Source organism: Zea mays, chromosome 7 (assembly GCF_902167145.1).
Source record: "Zea mays cultivar B73 chromosome 7, Zm-B73-REFERENCE-NAM-5.0, whole genome shotgun sequence".
Taxonomy (NCBI): domain Eukaryota; kingdom Viridiplantae; phylum Streptophyta; class Magnoliopsida; order Poales; family Poaceae; genus Zea; species Zea mays.
In genome coordinates, this window is record NC_050102.1 from 19601284 (window position 1) to 19619252 (window position 17969).

The following is a 17969-nucleotide window of genomic DNA, read 5'->3' on the forward strand; positions in this document are numbered from 1 at the left end:
GCAAAATTACTGGGGGTGTAGTACTTCCAAAATCACGTTTCAGTGCTATAGACTGTAAACGTTCTGACAAGTGCTGATCAGAAAGGGTCCAAGAAAGAAAAAAAAGAAGTGGGGGCAGATCGAACATCCTAGCACGAGTAAATTTCCCATGAGTGCGGTCACGGTCGTCAAATGTTATCTAAGTTGGCAGTACAAAAACATGGTTCCATAAAATTGGCGCCGGGTAACTCTTGGCTTATAGCACAACATTCAGTGCCCACAGATCTTGGTCACGTCAGCCTCCAGAGACTTGTGCGCTCCCATGAGTCCTTTATTTGTGGTACAGGTACACAAACGAGAATACGAAGAAAGCACCCATCTGCAACGAGGAAGAAATGAGAGAGGTGATACATAGAGCTAATCCAGAGCTTACATGCTCTCTCAATACATGTGGATTGAAGTGGGGAATGGACTTGTTTCCCTGTCAATAGCTACCAATGCATATGGACTGGAGAGGATTATCATCTATTCAAACTAGGCCGTAAGAAAAAACAAGGCTAGGTAGTTATACACGATTCAACCTATGAAACGATCTACGCAAGTGAATTTTAATGATAAAGCTCATAGAGGTGAAGCTGTAAAAGATGCAAAAAACAATTTCATTGTGTCTACTGAATAGAATACGGAAGATCTTACTGTTGAAAATGAGGCGGTGTAGTATGGGTACGCTGATGTTATGAATCTCTCATACTCATTATGTCTGTAAGGACGTACTGGAATCTGCAGCAGACAGAAACAGATTATCGAATGAGAAAAAGTCACAGAAAACGACTATACAAGTGGATGCAGCTTGAGTAAAGTAATTGTGTCAGGGGACTAACCTGCTTTGTAAAAGACAGACCAGTATATCCCAGTCTTTGGTACTCAACTTTGAACTGGAAAACTCCATAAACATCTGGAACTTTGAAGGTTGTTGAATACAAACCCTAAATTGGGAGAACATGATAGTTTAGCCACAGCAATCTGTCAGTCTCACAATATATTTTAATACAAAACATATTTAGTAAGTCCGCACCTTGTTGTCAGTCGACATAGTTTTCAGAACGTAAGGGCTCATCATGAAAAATTGAAGCTGCACATCATCAGCAACATACGGCTTCCAGCTTGTTCCGGACCATTCATAGATCTCAACAGAGTATTCCTGGATGGGGAGTTTTATATTAGCACATTTAACTTGTCATAGCTCAACAGCAAGTACACATCAAGGCAAAAGAATTACCAGGTCATCATTAATGCGGTACATGCCTGGTTCATTGGTCTCCCCAACCTTGTGATGCCTAACATTAACAGCCTGTGAATATGAACACAACAAAGGTTACACCATCCCTTTTATTTGAAAAACATCAATCCCCTAAATAAAACTATAATGGAATAATAAGGCAATATAACCTTTAGATGTCCCCTCTCATGGAAAACCCATTTGCTTATCTCTGCCACAAATTGCTCGTTTCCAGCTCTCTCATATCTGTACAATAGCATATAATAAATGAACTCCAGAAATATGTAAAAATAATAATGATAGGTTCGTTCTGTTCCAGGATATGTGGTACTATAATTTGTAAATATCCAACAACCAGCAATATGAAACTTTGCAATCTATGCTACAACGCAAAGAGTATAACATGCTCAAACATCCTTTTTAATATGACATCACCCAATATCTCATGTTAGGGTGTGTCCTCAATTTCAAGATTCGACACCCAATTCACGTGCCTTTCAGGATTTGACACCCTGACCCACATGTCGATAACTCATAGTGACCCCACATGTCATTGTGATAGCGGTGTTAAATCATGAAAGGCATGTGATTTGGGTGTCAAATATCAAAATATCTCGATTCTGTTAGAGTGTAGCGAAAGGGCCTCTAGCGTAATGGTTAAGGCTTCCGAGTAGCACCTCTAGGTCCTAGGTTCGATCCACCTCGGAGGCGAATTTTTGACTTGGTTGTCCCAACGGGAACCCTAGATCGGGATCCGACTCCACCTACAAGCGCCATTGGAGGATGAGATCCACCACCGACCGACGAGGAGGATCCCCAACCTCTACCTCGACAGAACACACAGCGAGGAGGGGACTACGAAGGAGGCGGGTCTGCAAGGCAAGACACTGCCGCCATCGTAGCCAGCCAACCACGGCCATTGTTAGACTACCCGTCTAGGAGTCTAGGGTTTGGGTTGTAATTACCGTCTCACCCCTCACTGTAATGGGCCTGCATGGGTTCAGTTTCCAACATGGTATCATCAGTCTAGGTTTAGGTTTTCTGTTTCCTGTCCTACAGCCGCCAGGGGCATCCTCTCCCCTGCGCAGCCGCCAGGGGCTCATCTCCCCTGCCGCCGATTCCTCTCCCTCCTCTCCCCTGCGTCGGCCGCCGGCACCCAGCCAGCGTCCGCGCCCACCGCCGACCTCCCTCCTCTCCCTCCCAGCCGCCGGCTCCACCGCCGGTCCCCTGCCCAGGCGCGGAGCGCCCCTCTGCCCACGCATCCCGTCGCCCCTCCCCTGCGCGCTCGTCGCGCCCAGGGCCTCTGCCCCTGCGCGTCCGCCGCCGCCGGCCTTCCCCCTGGGTGCGGCGCCCGACGTCCCACCTCCGGTCTTCCCCACGCATCCCGTCGCCCCTCCCCTGCGCGCTCGTCGCGCCCAGGGCCTCTGCCCCTGCGCGTCCGCCGCCGCCGACCTTCCCCCTGGGTGCGGCGCCCGACGTCCCACCTCCGGTCTTCCCTCTTCCCCGACGTCCCACCTCGACCAGGCACCAGGCCTGCAGGGAGCGGCGCCCGACGTCCCTGCACCACCTCGACCAGGCGCCAGGCCAGGCCGCGCCCCTCTTCCCTGCGACTCCGCCGCCATGGACGACAGCACCACTGCCGCCACCGGCACCATCGTTCCCGCTGCGATCGGCAGCGAGACCGCCCATGGAGGGGCCCCTTACATCACCGGCCTCGAGCCGCTCCACGCCTCCTCCCCGCTGCCCCTGCGTCGCACCTCCCCGCCGGGCTTCCCCGCCTTCGCTGCACCCACCTGGAGTCATCGTGTCGCTCCCTCCACACTCCCCACCACCGACCCCCCGCTCGTCAGCACCCTCGCCTCGATCCAGGCCGCTGTGACGACCTCGCGGGAGCGCGAGCGCGCTGCCTCCCTCGCCCTGGAGCGTGAGCGTGCCCTGGGCGCTGCTCTGACCACCCAGATGGCCACCACGCAGCGTCTTCTCGGCCACCCGACTCTCGCCGATGCGGAGCCCCCAGAGGACCCCCACGCCTCTGACCTCGACGCCGACCTCATCGCTGCTCTCCACGCTCAAGCAGCCGGCCTGCACAACATCCGGGCCCTCGTGTCCGTGGTGTTGGATCCGGCGTCTCCCCACTACTCCCGTTGGCGAGGACAGGTCCTTCTCACACTGCGGCGGTTCGTCCTCGACGATCACGTCCTCATCGACCACGACACTCCGTCGCCTCGCTCCTGGTGCCTCATGGACAGTGTCGTCCTCTCGTGGCTCCACGGCACCATCACCGTCGAGCTACAGGACATCATCCGCGACCAGGCGGACACTGCGCGCCAGGCGTGGCTCGCTCTCGAGGACCAGTTCCTCGGGAATCGAGATGCTCGGGCACTCCACCTCGACGCCCAGTTCCACCTATTCTCTCAGGGGGACCTCTCCGTGGGCGAATACTGCCGCCAGATGAAGGGTCTGGCTGACTCTCTCCGCGATCTCGGCGAGCCCGTTGTCGATCGTACCCTGGTGCTGAACCTCCTGCGTGGCCTCAGCCCCCGCTACGGCCACCTGAAGGCTCTCATCAAGAGGAGCGTGCCCTTCCCCACCTTCCACGCCGTGCGGAACGAGCTTCTCCTCGAGGAGCTCACCATGGCGAATGAGGCACCCACTCCTGCCTCGGCCCTCTACAGCGCTCCTACCAGTGGTCAGCCGCCTTCAGGGGGCCCGGCCACCCGCCCTCCGTCGACCGGGGCTAGCACCCGCCCCCCACCTGCCGTCCCGGCGGCCCCTCGTCCGACTTCCACGACCGACGGGGGTCGTCGCTCCCGCAAGGGCGGCCGTGGGAGCGGCGGCTCCTCTCGTGGTGGTCCCTCCGGCCGGGGTGGCGGCCACGCGTGGCCGTCATTCTACAACCCCTGGACCGGGACCATCACCATGTGGTCGGGCCAGGCACCGAGCACCCCTCGTCCTCCGGCGCCAGCCCTCCTGACTACACCTCACTACGGCACACCTCCTTATGGTGCTCCCGTCGTGCCCTAGGCTCCGCCCGCGCTCCTGCCCCCGGGGACCCACACCTCGATGCCTTGGTCCCCGCCGTCCGGTGGTTGGGACAGCGCCTCCCTCGCTGCTGCTTTCAGCACCATGGCGATGACCCCACCCTCCTCCGACTGGGTGATCGACTCCGGTGCCTCGTACCACACCACTCCCACGGCAGGCACGCTCTCTCGCTCTCATCCCCCCCTCCCCTCTCACCCATCCTCGATCGTCGTTGGAAACGGTTCCACTCTGCCAGTCACCTCAGTAGGTGCCTCGGTTCTCCCTGGGCCGTTTTACCTCAACGATGTTCTCGTAGCTCCCCACATCACTCACAACCTTCTTTCTGTTCGTCGATTCACCACTGACAACTCCTGTTCCATTGAGTTTGACCCCTCTGGTTTTTCTGTGAAGGATCTGGCCACCAGGACCCTTCTCGCCCGTTGTGACAGCTCGGGGCCACTCTACACGCTCCAGCCCTCCACCTCCGGCGTGTCTCCCCCTCCTGCCCTGGTCTCCACCACCTCCTCCACCACATGGCATCGACGTCTTAGCCATCCTGGACCCGACGTCATGACCAAGATTACCAGTAGTCTAGATCTTTCATGTAGTAGGGGACATTTTGAGGGTCCCTGTCATGCTTGTCAGTTAGGCCGACATACTCGTCTCCCATTTACTACTTCTTCTTCTCGGGCTGAGCAGGCTTTTGACCTGGTTCACTGTGATCTTTGGACCTCCCCTGTACTCAGTCTTTCTGGCTATAAATACTATTTGGTGATTTTGGATGATTTTTCCCATTTTCTCTGGACTTTCCCGCTTCGTTTGAAGTCGGACACATTCACCACCCTCACACACTTCTTCACCTGGGTATCCACTCAGTTTCGTCGCCCGGTCCGTGCTCTGCAGTGTGACAATGGCCGCGAGTTCGATAACAACGCCTCTCGCTCTTTCTTCCTCACTCATGGCGTCCAGTTGCGTCTCTCATGCCCCTACACTTCTGCACAGAACGGCCGAGCCGAACGCATGATCCGCACCACCACTAATATGCTCCGCTGCCTCCTCTTCCAGGCGTCTCTCCCTGCCAGCTACTGGGCAGAGGCCCTGCACACTGCCACCCACCTCCTGAACCGTCTTCCCTCGAAGGCGGTACGCCACCCTACCCCTCACTTCGCCCTATACGGCACAACCCCTTCCTATGACCACCTTCGCGTGTTCGGCTGTGCCTGCTACCCTAACACTTCCGCTACCGCTCCACATAAGCTTTCTCCTCGCTCCACCCGCTGTCTATTCCTTGGCTACTCCCCTGACCATAAGGGGTACCGGTGTCTGGACCTCACCTCCCACCGCATCATCATCTCTCGTCATGTCATCTTTGACGAAGATGTGTTTCCCCTTGCTAGCTCCACCCCACCCACCGATCTTGACTCCCTCCTCGAGTCCGATCCGATTCCTCCCCCACCTCCGGCTCTCCGTCTTGCGCCGTTACCTGCTCCTCGTGCGGCCCCCACGACCTCTTCCGCGCCACGCGCGGCCCCGTCGACCCCGCCTGCGCCACGCGCGGCCCCGTCGACCCTGCCTGCGCCACGCGCGGCCCCGTCGATCCTGCCCGCGCCACGCGCGGCCCCGTCGATCCTGCCCGCGCCACGCGCGGCCCCGCCGACCCCACCTGCGCCACGCGCGGCCCCGTCAACTCCGGCTCGATTCGCCAACCCCGCCCTCGTCTACCATCGCCGCGGCCACGCCACTACATCGGCGCCCCCCGACTCGGGCCCGTCAACGAGCGCGGCCCGATTCGCCGACCCCGCCGTCGTCTATCACCGTCGTGAGCCGGCCCCACCAGCCGCTCCCGACGTCCCGGCGATTCACTCCGAGTAGTCCGTATACCACCCGGTCGCCATCCACCGCGACCCCGGGCACGTCCATCCGATGGTGACTCGGCGCGCTGCTGGCGTTCTCCGCCCCGTCGACCGGCTAATCCTGGCAGCTGCTACGACTAGCACTCCACCCGACGCTTCCCCGGTACCCTCCTCCGTTCGCACTGCCCTCGCCGACCCACATTGGCGTCGTGCTATGGAGGAGGAGTACGCGGCCCTCTTGGCCAACCACACCTGGGACCTGGTGCCGCGTCCACCAGGCACCAACGTGGTCACCGGCAAGTGGCTATTTCGCCACAAGCTGACCTCGGACGGCTCCCTCGACCGCTACAAGGCCCGTTGGGTCCTTCGGGGCTTCACCCAGCGCCCCGGAGTGGACTACGACGAGACCTTCAGCCCTGTCGTCAAGTTCGCCACTGTTCGCGCCGTCCTCTCCCTCGCCCTCTCCCGCGACTGGGCGATCCATCAGCTCGATGTCAAGAATGCCTTCCTCCATGGCACTCTGACGGAGACTGTCTACTGCAGCCAGCCCACCGGCTTCGTCGACGCCGACCGTCCGGATCTGGTTTGCCGGCTGAACAGGTCCCTGTACGGCCTCAAGCAGGCGCCACGGGCTTGGTACAGTCGCTTTGCCTCCTACCTAGCCTCCATCGGCTTCGTCGAGGCCAAGTCGGACACGTCCCTGTTCATCTACCGGCGCGGCGACGACACCGTCTACCTCCTGCTCTACGTCGACGACATTGTGCTCACGGCATCCACCGCCGACCTTCTACACCGCACGATCGTCGCCCTCCAGCGGGAGTTCGCGATGAAGGACCTGGGGCCCCTCCACCACTTCCTCGGCATCACCGCCGAACGTCGGCCTCAGGGTCTCTTCCTCCACCAGCGCCAGTACGCCATCGACATCCTGGAGCGAGCTGGCATGTCTGACTGCAAGCCCTGCTCCACGCCTGTCGACACTCAGGCGAAGCTCTCTGAGGACGACGGGCCTCCGGTCGCCGACGCGACGTCATACCGGAGTCTCACCGGCGCGCTCCAGTACCTCACGTTCTCCAGGCCCGACATCGCTTACGCTGTCCAGCAGGTGTGCCTGCATATGCACACTCCGCGGGAGCCCCATCTCACTGCGCTCAAGCGGATTCTACGCTATCTCCGCGGCTCCCTCGACTACGGCCTCCTACTCCGCCCATCCCCGACGTCGGAGCTCGTTGTCTACACCGACGCTGACTGGGCTGGCTGTCCCGACACGCGCCGGTCCACCTCCGGCTACGCCGTGTTCCTGGGCGCCAACCTAGTCTCTTGGGCCGCCAAGCGGCAGCCCGTCGTCTCTCGCTCCAGCGCTGAGGCCGAGTACCGTGCCGTGGCCAACGGTGTGGCCGAGGCCTCCTGGCTGCGCCAGCTCCTCCACGAGCTCCACAGTCCTCTTCAGCGCGCCACACTCGTCTACTGCGACAACGTCAGTGCGGTCTACCTCTCCACCAACCCCATGCAGCATCAGCGCACGAAGCACGTCGAGATCGACCTTCACTTCGTCCGCGAGCGTGTCGCTGCCGGTGACGTTCGGGTTCTCAGCGTCCCCACCACGCTGCAGTTCGCCGACATCTTCACCAAGGGACTACCGTCGAGTGTATTTCTAGACTTTCGATCCAGTCTCAACATCTGTACAGGATAGAGTTGTGACTGCAGGGGGGTGTTAGACTACCCGTCTAGGAGTCTAGGGTTTGGGTTGTAATTACCGTCTCACCCCTCACTGTAATGGGCCTGCATGGGTTCAGTTTCCAACAGCCATGAACAACAACGATGACGGTATGTTTACCTAAACCTTTCGGTAGATTAGATCTACTCATCATCGAGGTTTCCCCAGTATGGATTGGTATTCTAGAGGCTTAGGAATCGATCCTAGGCACCATAGAATCTAACAGATTCGACTCAGGTCCTAGGTTCAACTCCTCGTGGTAGCGAAGGCTAGGAGATAAAAAAATTGCTTGCATGTCTCACGCCAAAGCACAGGTCTAAGGGTTGACCTAGGTTCACACATGGACAACGGTGTCACTGTGTATGGGCAGGGCAAAGGTTTGGGGGTTTTCTTGACCTATGTGAAGGTTACCTTCTATCTTAGGCAGAATACTCGGGGTGCCACTGTGTATGGGTGGGGCAAAGGGTTGGGGGTTTTCTCGACCTATGTGAAGGTTACCTTCTCTCTTAAGCAGAATACTCGAGGGCTATCTTGCCCCCACGGATCGAGTTTTTTTTTTACTTACCCTTTATCAAGTAGTGTTCTGTTGCATTGCAAAGACTTAATTACAAGATAAAAACTTCAAATCTGGCAGTAGGGTACATCTTATAGAACTAGGAAAGGTAGACATTTAACTACAAAAGGATTGAAGGCATTAGGCAACAGAAATAGCAGCCAAAAGATCTTGATACTTTCTAGCTGAAATCTATAATCTATTAATGTCAATAAAAGCTCCAAAAGTAAGCTAACCTTGTTTTGCTATCAGCCTTTTGAACACCAGACTTCAGGAACCTAAATAAAAGGAACAACATATGCACTTTATGGAAAACCAGGGGAAATTAATTCAGTGTATATATGATAGCATACCGGTTGCTAAACAGATCGAGTGATCCAGATAACAGCACCCGAGCATTATTTCTTGCCTTCAAGAAGACATAAAATTTATCAGAGAGAATGAATGGCAACATACATGGATTCTGGCAGGTCAACCATACATTTAATGGATGCAGAACAATGAGCAATGGAATGACTAGCCCACTAATAACAATAAGCAAATAAAACAAATTTTATTACCTGCATAACCGAAACCAATGATATAGCTGACCCAGTGAGCGATGGAGGAGACGCTAACTTAGTCTTTGGATTAGCTGAATATGCTGATGGAGAGGCTGATAGAACCTTCAGAACCTAGGAATATCCAAATACAGAGGAGAATAGGCGATTATAGGGGAACACATAAAAGTACATGTTTTACAGAAATAAAACAGAGTTATGCAACTAATAGTTGGACATGCAAATATCACTGTGCAGAATCCAAAGTACATACCAAACTGTTTGATGGATTAGCCATGTGTCCAATTCCTCGAAACAATACAGGAGCCTAGAAATATGGAGAAAAATATTTAAAAGAAGACAAATTTACATTTAAGCACTGCCCAAAATGCAAAAGAAAACGCTAAACAGAAGCACTTGGCAAGTTTACACCACATCTTCGTAAAAGTGCAATGTTAAGAAATCATAGCTAAGCCTACTCTAGTCAGTAATGAACTCCAGATATATATGGCAAGTTTACACCACATCTTCATAAAAGTGCAATGTTAAGAAATAATATTATAGCTAAGCCAACTCTAGTCAGCAATGAACTCCAGATATATATATAAGTAGCTAATTTTAATTGGAACAGACATATTTTTAGACATAAGTATCTAAGTTAATACTATCAATTGGTTAACCATGGAAAAACTCAGTACAGTAACCCAGACTGAATATAGAAGTAGGCACAGATGTACAGAACAGCATATTAAGACATAATATATGGGCACACTTTAACTGAAAATTTAGGTAGTACGGCCAACAAGATCAAGTCAAGATTATCACTGTTGTAGTGTTGTGATAGAAAAGATGAACAGAAAGCCTGCTAACTGTGAATGCTTAGTATACACATGCTATTCTACACCCTAGGTGTAGATTAATATTCTCAACCAAACTGTTATAATGAACAAAAAAATCAGTAGTCATTGTGTCAATAGTATTCAGTATTTCATAGTCAGTTTTAGCTACTAGGTGTAGTATAGTGCTCTAATGCTGAGTGCCTAAGTATATTAAATTATGGATCCACAACAAAACAGAATTGTGTATTGATAAGTTCGGAATAAGAGTGCACACAAGCATTCAACCTCAATTCGGTTTAATCCAATGAACATGAAAATGTGTAAAAGGTTAGAAAGGTTATGAAGATTCTTAGCATCGCTACTAACCTCAATCTTTTCAGACCCTAGTATCACATCCGAATGGATAAGATCGTCACCAGCAATCAAGGTGTGATCACCTTCAACATCTGTGACGGCATAGTTCATATGGTCAATAACCATTGCCTCTGGATCCTGAAATCATCAAAAACAATGTTGGCTCATTGAGGTCAACGAAAATGTTAAAGATAGGAAGATGCCAGGCCACAGAAACTACTTGCCTCATCAAAATCAACCCCACACTCTGTTGCAATGCCACGAATGAGATCAGAGGCAGAGGAATCTGCCGCCAGGATCATGTCATGCCCAGCATCAATAAATTCGAGGACTGCGTTCTGGTCCACTGATCCACCAAAACCTGACGTGAAATAAAGATTGGCTTTAAAAACAAATCGGGTTCAATCAAGTATTACATCATGGGCAGAGATCAAGGCCCGTTCAGTAGTTTAGTCGAGCAAAGAGCTGCAGTAATCTAGTCAATAGCGACAGGCAACAATTAATACCCTTAGGTCCGCTTCTTTCAACTGGAACTAACTGGCTACCGTCAACTTTCAGGTGAACCTGATTGCATAAATCCTCCGGTCACGGGAAATTCTACCGCGAAATCCCGAATTTGCCATTTACCCGCAGCAGATCACAGAACTCCACTCCACGAGTACGGGTCAGATCAGAAAAGCAGTCAGACTCCGCACGCAAACCATCCCTATTCCCGTCGAATCTATCACCAGAACACACCAACAACAACACAGATCGGGATCCCCGAGAGGCGAGGCAGGAAAGGAGCAATTACGTGGTGTGGAGGGGGCGAAGAGCACGAGGCCGTCGTAGAGGTACTGGCCGTAGCGGTGGAGCGAGAGCTTTGGATCGTCAGCGAGGCGGAAGTCGAGATCGAACCCACGCGCCTGGAGCGAGCCGAAGAAGGCCGAGTGCGACGACCGCACGGCCAGGTCGTCCAGGAGGACGAGCAGCCGGCGCCCGCGGGGCCCCTCTTCGCCCCCTTCCGCGGCCACGAGCGCGAGGAGGGACGCGAAGGCGGCGGCGAGGAGGAGCAGGACGTGGCACCGCGTCGCCATTGCTGCGCAGATCTCGTGTGGGGGTTTTGGGTTGGGTTTGGAGTGGCGCAGCAAGCAGAGCAGGCAGCGACGGAGACGACGACTCGGAGAGGAGCTATAGCGTGCAAAGGTGGAGAGGAAGTGAGCTGTCTGGGCCGTCCGATCGGAGATCGAATGGCCCGGAGACCCGGATCGAGTTCGAGCTTTGCTGCGGCTCCAAAGCGTGCAAAGGGGTCTGTCTCTGACAGGAGGTCCCACGTGAGGCAGCTAGCATTTTCCATTTTCTTCCTTTGCTTCTTTGCGGAATTTGCTTCCGCACATAGTTTTAATAGATGAAATCAAACTGCTAGCACTGCTTTCATAATCAACAGAAGCAAAATTTCCTGTGTTTTTCCCAAAAAAAACACAGAAATTTTTTCCTGCGAAAAAAAAACCAGAAAGATTACTGAAAACGAGCTGATCCCAGTGATCAGAACATTATTAGTGATCTGTTCCAACTACATGTAACATCAGCAATTCAGCATGGTTCAGATCATATCATATGCTTCTCCTTGGGGTTCTCTTGTAAGACTAAGAATTACCAAAAAAGCAAATCATCCCTTAACAACACAAATCAGTCGTCAGGAGAAGCCATGCAAAAAAGCAAATCATCCCTTAACAACACAAATCAGTCGTCGGGAGAAGCCATGGCTTTCTGGATAGGTGATCAGCACAAAAAAAAAGGTCGCCTTATAACAATCTTCAAAATCTGCCAGAACAAACGTTGATCCACACCTCTCCGTGGCACAATTGCCATAATCTCAACAAGAAACTCAGAATGACCCAGGACGGTATGACCAGATGTTCTGAATGCCGATCAAGGCAGTTATCTTCATAATCATCACGCAAAGCTCCAGCCCGGGATGACGAGAGGTTATGAATGCGGACCAAGGAAGCACATTCGTATGATCATTGATCATACTAGCTCCTGCTCCTTGAAGCTGGCAAATTTAGCGTTCTCTCTGTCGTGCTTGAACACAAGGTACAGGGGGCTGTAGAACAGGACACACACACCGAAAGGCACGATCATCATGGTCAGCAGCCCCCTTGAGAGCGCGTACGCCCCTTCCGCTGACCCGTTCGCAAGGTTCACGGTCTTGGTATCATAGCCATAGATCTTCTCGGTGATTAGGCCCACGGCAGGGGCAGCCAACGAGGCGAATGAGCCCTCGAACGCGCGGTCGAAGGCGTAGATCATGGTGCGGTGCTTGGGAGGGACCACCTCGGCGAACATGGGGTTGTTTGCCGAGGTGGCGCACCAGCTTATCGTGATGCCCATGAAGAAAAGCGTGACGGCGAAGGCATACCAGTAGTCAACTGACTGGGGGATGACTGTGAGGAGGATCCAAGAAAACGGGATGCCCATGAAGGCACTAAACTGGGCACACATGACCCGTGCCGAATCTGGGAAGTACTTTGACAGGTGATCTGCTATCACCCCGCCAATAAATGCTCCGCTGGCACACCCGATGGCGAAGAGGCTGTTCAGTGCTGCTGAGCTGTTGTTGTCAAAACCTAAGAGTGTTCAACGATGTTAGAATTCAAATTTTAAGAGCATTGTTATCAGACTTTTTATTAAAAGTATATATATGGTTGCTATTGTACCAATGAGTTCGAACCACATTGTGAAGAAAACTATAGCAGTCCACGGCAACGAGCCAATGATCCCTTGCAGGACAATGATCTGAAACGTCTTCACTTTCATGACAGATCTTGTTGCCACCCAAGAATCCCTCCAGATAGAAGGCGGAGGAAGAACATCTTTGCTTGATAGATGCAACCTGGGAGACAAGGATAAAGTTCATATTCAGTTATAGCACCATTCCAGATCCCATGTTGGTGTAACTTGGCTACAATACAGAAACCTACTAGAAGGCTCTCAAATAACATTAGAGTTCCTAAATGTGGTTTTGCTACACAACGAATGCAAAATAGTTCAGACTAAAAAGAAAAGGTAATGAAACATACACAAAACATCCGACCCTGGTTTAATTCCTACAAGAAAATGAAGAATGTTTAATGGAATAACACACTTTCAAGGAAAAATGTAACATCATGATGAGATTCTATCCGGCAGAATCAGAATCCTTTTTATATACTATTAAATTGCATACACCAACCAGTTCAATCCAAAAGCTTAAGCTGGTGGAAGGAGGTAGACAATTCACTTATATTATATTCTAACACTCCCCCTCACATCGAGCCTCTGACGTGGAATATAGGAGCGAGCAACAATTATTTTATTTAATTGACCAGTTCAATCCAAAAGCTTAAGAGCATCTCCAAGAGCTCTCCATAAAACGACTCCTCAAAATCAGTTTTAAGGGACATCTAAATAATAAGTGGGGGTAGATTTTAATCCTTTCTCCAACAGATCCCTTAAAGCGACAGATTGTTTCTGGGGAGCCCAAAAAACCCCTCATTTGTAGCTACAAATGAGGGAGTTTTAAGGGCTATGAAAAAGTTGGGAGCGCTTTAGGGGAACTGTTGGAGACATGTTTTTGTGTTTTTCTCAAAAAAGTAGATTTAGGGGAGACTTCTGGGGAGCTTTTGGAGATGCTCTAAGCTGGTGGAAGGAGGTAGACAATTCACTTATATTATATTCTAACACTCCCCCTCACATCGAGCCTCTGACGTGGAATATAGGAGCGAGCAACAATTATTTTATTTAATTGCACTAACCAGAATTCAAACTCGTGACCTCTGGCTCTGATAACATATTAAGTTGCATGCACCAACCAGTTCAACCCAAAAGCTTAAGCTGATGGGAGGAGGTGGACAATTCACTTATATTATATTCTAACATATACATCAAAACATGATCTAATATGTCACAAAATTACAAGCTATGTGAGTTCTATTTCGCTACCATAGTAGTATTGATTAATGAACCCCTCCAGCTAGGTGAGATGAAAAGAATAGCACACCTCTCATACTCATCTTCGTCAAGAAGGCGATTGCCAGGTATTCTTCTTGGATCAGTCGCATATAAGTACACAAGAATTCCAATTATCAAGCTGACAAGTGCGACCATCATAAATGCAACACGCCATCCTGGGAATCCCCAATAGTCCTTTCCAGCCATGATTGTTGCCAAAATACTACCACCTATACCACCTACAGCGCCAATGAGGCTTAACAAACCGAACCCTGCACCACGCGTACCATCTTTATAGCTATCAGCAATGAACGACTGAAGCGCTGGTATTACAATGGCAAGCCCTAGGCCATTTACGGCTCTCCAGAATGCAACCTGCCCAAAACGCTGGCTAACACCGACAGCCCCTGTTGATAAGGCCCAGAAAACAGTCCCTATTGCAAGCACTATTGGCCGATCATAGTGCAGAGCAAGGATACCTGCCAAGGGAGATGCTATTGACTTCAGAAAGTTCATTACAAAGGTGAGGTATCCCAGATCTGCAGGACCAGCATTGAAGGCTGCACTGACTTCCTTGTAAACTGCTGGAAGGAGATTCTCATCAGCACGCTCCATAATTGAAGCCAGATTGATGAGGATGAGAGATACAGAGAAACCAAGTATCTTGTTTGTTCTGCAAGAAAAGAAAAAAATACTAGGGTTATGATATGTAACAGTAAATTCTGTAGATAATGTTAGAGGCTTTGTTGCTGTTGTATGCTAGATAATGTAACTGTAAATTCTCTAAATGAAATATTCTTGCTAGGATTTAAAATAGAAGATGAAGATACATACTAAGCATCACTAACTTATTCCAGAATCCTTTGAGTTTGCATAAACATAAAAAAAAAATGTTTGAAGATGACAACATGTCTCAATTTTTTTTTAAAAAAAAACTTGACCTGCAGGGATAAGACAACCTCTGGACATTGAATTAAGAAAAAGACCTTCTCACGCAGATCGAGAAAACCCCAACCCTCTGCCACACCCAGACCATGCTTTGGCGTGCGACAAATGTGGGGAATTTTTTAGCATTAGCCTGAAATTTGCTTCCATGGGAAGTCAAATTCAGAACCTAAGGAGTGATATTCAGGCCACCTAACCAACTCCACTAAAAGGCCTTTCACATGTCTCAAATTTCTCAGCAGTCCTCAACATAAACATCGTATTTCCAACTGAACAATCATATAATTAGAATAGAGCACCAGTATCTGAAGTGTGAACTGACTGCCAGAAAGTTATGTTCCTTGATATGAACTGATACCATACATAAATTGGAGGGCTCCAATTACGGGGGTGAGGGGGGTTATTTATAATTACTGCATCTTGTAAGTTGTAATTAGCAAGATACAATTGAAACAGTTAATCAAAAATCTCCCTCATGATTCTGATTGTTACAGTGACCCTAAAAAGCTCTGTTGTACAGAAATGCCCAGTTGATTAGATTTACTGGGCCCAACAGAAAGTTTTTTTTTGTTTGTGCGTATCAAGTCATTTAGATGAGTTATGAGTGGTTAGGATTGTACACTTATTAACAACTGGTAGTTATCAGTTATAATAATGGATGGCTTGGTCGTACTTTTCTTTGGGACAGGGTTGGTTATCAATTATTAACACATTTATAGTGGTACTGTCTTAGTGTTAAGACATGTACCTTACAAAATGAATGTTAGAGGAGTGTAATTGGATAGATCTATTGATTAGAGAAGTGCTACAATGTATAGGCTAACCAGCCTAGGATTACAATTCACTAGCAGGCCACATGGGCCGGGCACTAGGCCCATACACACAAACAGCACACAACAGTCTAACAATGCAAATCAGGCTCATCATTCGTCACCAAATTTAACCGCAAATTCATGACAGAGGACACATAGATGGTGCTAACGTGTGGATATTAATATTAGGCTGAACAATCTCAGCTGGCTCAGTTTCCTTCACATTAAAACCTTCACAACACTCACTGTCCAAATCAGTGGGTAATATGAGTGATTGGACGTGCTAAAAATCTAGCTAAAAGGGTAGCCTTTTGATGCTAACCGTGCAACCTCGAATGGCGATGTTGGTCCTTACTACTATTTGGGATCAGAAAAAGAAACTCCGATCTTGAATCGTCATGGTTATACATAGTGCAAAACATAGATTTTGTCCTCATTCCTCAAATTGGTGACTGGCTCAAATCCCCCTTTTTTTAATCGTTTGCCTTTCCCCCTGTAAATAACATATAAATCTTTGTGCCATTATCTACAATAAATCAACTACTACTACTACTACTAGTAGAGATTCCCTACTACCCCTTCCGGAGAGAAGGAAAAAGATAGCACAAAGATCACGACTTTTTCGAGGAATGAAGAAGCTTGATTGCTTGAGCATCGAGATCCTTGACATTCCCAAACCAACCAAAGAGAAATGTCTCCTGTTCCCCGTGGAAAAAAAAAGAGCAGCGGGAATAAAAGACCCCACTCGCCTCTCATTCAGAAGACAGTGGCCAAGTGGGTGTCCACAAACCACAATCCACTCAACAAAAACAGCGTGCTAGAAAACGAATTCTAAAAGGTACAACGTAATCTCAAATCCTGCCTGAGTGCAGCTCACACATACTAAAAAGAAATCGCGCCAGCAGCTTCTGCTACCTCGCTTTCCTTGCCCCCCCTGCCCAGTGCCCACCGAGAAAGTGGGGGGCGGCGGGAACGTCAACGCCGGTTGCACGAGCAACAAGCGCTTGGTGACGAGATCACCATCTTCCATGGCCCATGGGGGCCACGGCGGTCAATGGACGCAGAGAGCGTCGGGATCTCGGTGACGGTTATCCTGAACGAAAAGCTAAGTGGAAGTTCACGCTTCACACGCATGAGTGACGCATCCCTGCCGTCCTTATCTCGTACATCTTCTCGGTTTCTAGTTCGAGACCAGCACCAAGTTCCTTGTCCCGTACAGCTTTTCAGTTCCTAGCCGAATCGAGAATCTGGAGGAATACAGCAGGCGCGTCGAACTTTTTTTTTTGCAGTTACGCAAGCGTTCTGCTGCGCTCACTAATCTTCTTGCGCTGTTGAGTGTACGACCAAAGGGCCTGAGGAAGCATAGCAACTGCTTGCAAATGCAGGGCCAAATGAGCTTTTCTTCCTTTTATTTAAAAGAACTTTAAACAAAAAATCTAAACGCCGGGAAGCTCGGCTCCTGTAAACTGGCAGCGTATCTAAAGCAGCATCAAGAACAAAATCAGAACAAGCCAGAGCGCCCAAAAGACTCCTTCCTTTGCGCTTGCGCCGAAGGAATCAGCCAGGAACCAGGCGCGAGATTCCGGCACCCTAGCTAGCACCTAGCAGCGAGCAGCCGTACCAACAAATCCACAGGAAGGAGAACTGGCGGTAGAGATGAAACCGGCCAAGGGGACCCGCGAGACCGCGAATCTCGGAAGCCAGTACCACCAGGTAGAAAGGGGGACAAGGCAATGAGGCGGCGCCGGCGGGGTTACCTTGCGCTGGAGGACGGGGTGAGCGGGGAGGTGGGGGAGGACCGCGCCCTGTGCCTCATGGCCATGCGGTGTGTCCGGCGGCGGGATGAGCTCGAGCGGCGGCGCGCTTCTCTTCTCGGCTCTCGCTGCTCTTTTTCTTCCTTCTGCTTGCTGCTGTGCTGCTTTGAGCGAGCTGCGACTGCGAGCTGGGCGGAGTGGAGAAGCGGTCCAGAAGACGACGCGGCAGGGGCAGCGTTGCACGAACACTCAAGGCAGGATATGACCGGATGACCCCGCTTCCCCTCAAATATTTTATATACATATTTTTATTTTATTTTATTTACTGTCAATATTTTATTTATTATTTTCCGCG

At 50.6% G+C, this 17969-nt stretch overlaps 2 protein-coding genes across 2 annotated transcripts; both read right to left on the minus strand.

Moving 5' to 3' along the window:
• LOC100274092 (dolichyl-diphosphooligosaccharide--protein glycosyltransferase 48 kDasubunit) lies at positions 1–11263 on the minus strand. Its single transcript, NM_001148471.1, has 13 exons — positions 10925–11263; positions 10356–10492; positions 10144–10269; positions 9213–9266; positions 8960–9073; positions 8753–8808; positions 8636–8677; positions 1429–1504; positions 1259–1330; positions 1055–1180; positions 861–965; positions 676–759; positions 1–358 (listed from the first exon to the last, which is right to left on the minus strand). The coding sequence occupies exons 1-13, from the start codon at positions 11205–11207 to the stop codon at positions 311–313; spliced, it is 1323 nt and encodes a 440-aa protein (NP_001141943.1). The 5' UTR covers positions 11208–11263; the 3' UTR covers positions 1–310.
• A 627-nt stretch (positions 11264–11890) lies between these two features.
• LOC100272358 (oligosaccharide transferase1) lies at positions 11891–17874 on the minus strand. Its single transcript, NM_001317394.1, has 4 exons — positions 17618–17874; positions 14153–14776; positions 12831–13006; positions 11891–12740 (listed from the first exon to the last, which is right to left on the minus strand). Exons 1-4 carry the CDS (start codon positions 17680–17682, stop codon positions 12142–12144), a joined length of 1464 nt encoding a protein of 487 aa, NP_001304323.1. The 5' UTR covers positions 17683–17874; the 3' UTR covers positions 11891–12141.
• Between the last annotated feature and the right edge of the window lie 95 nt (positions 17875–17969).

Excerpts from the sequence above, each read along its gene's own strand:
- LOC100274092 (NM_001148471.1), bottom strand. The coding sequence starts at position 11,207 with ATGGCGACGCGGTGCCACGTCCTGCTCCTCCTCGCCGCCGCCTTCGCG. Across the intron at positions 8,809-8,959 it reads CATTGGTTTCGGTTATGCAG|GCAAGAAATAATGCTCGGGT; the intron begins GTAATAAAATTT and ends GTCTTCTTGAAG. Across the intron at positions 1,181-1,258 it reads ACCGCATTAATGATGACCTG|GAATACTCTGTTGAGATCTA; the intron begins GTAATTCTTTTG and ends CTCCCCATCCAG.
- LOC100272358 (NM_001317394.1), bottom strand. The coding sequence starts at position 17,682 with ATGGCCATGAGGCACAGGGCGCGGTCCTCCCCCACCTCCCCGCTCACC. Across the intron at positions 14,777-17,617 it reads ACCCCGTCCTCCAGCGCAAG|AACAAACAAGATACTTGGTT; the intron begins GTAACCCCGCCG and ends CTTTTCTTGCAG. Across the intron at positions 12,741-12,830 it reads AATGTGGTTCGAACTCATTG|GTTTTGACAACAACAGCTCA; the intron begins GTACAATAGCAA and ends GAACACTCTTAG.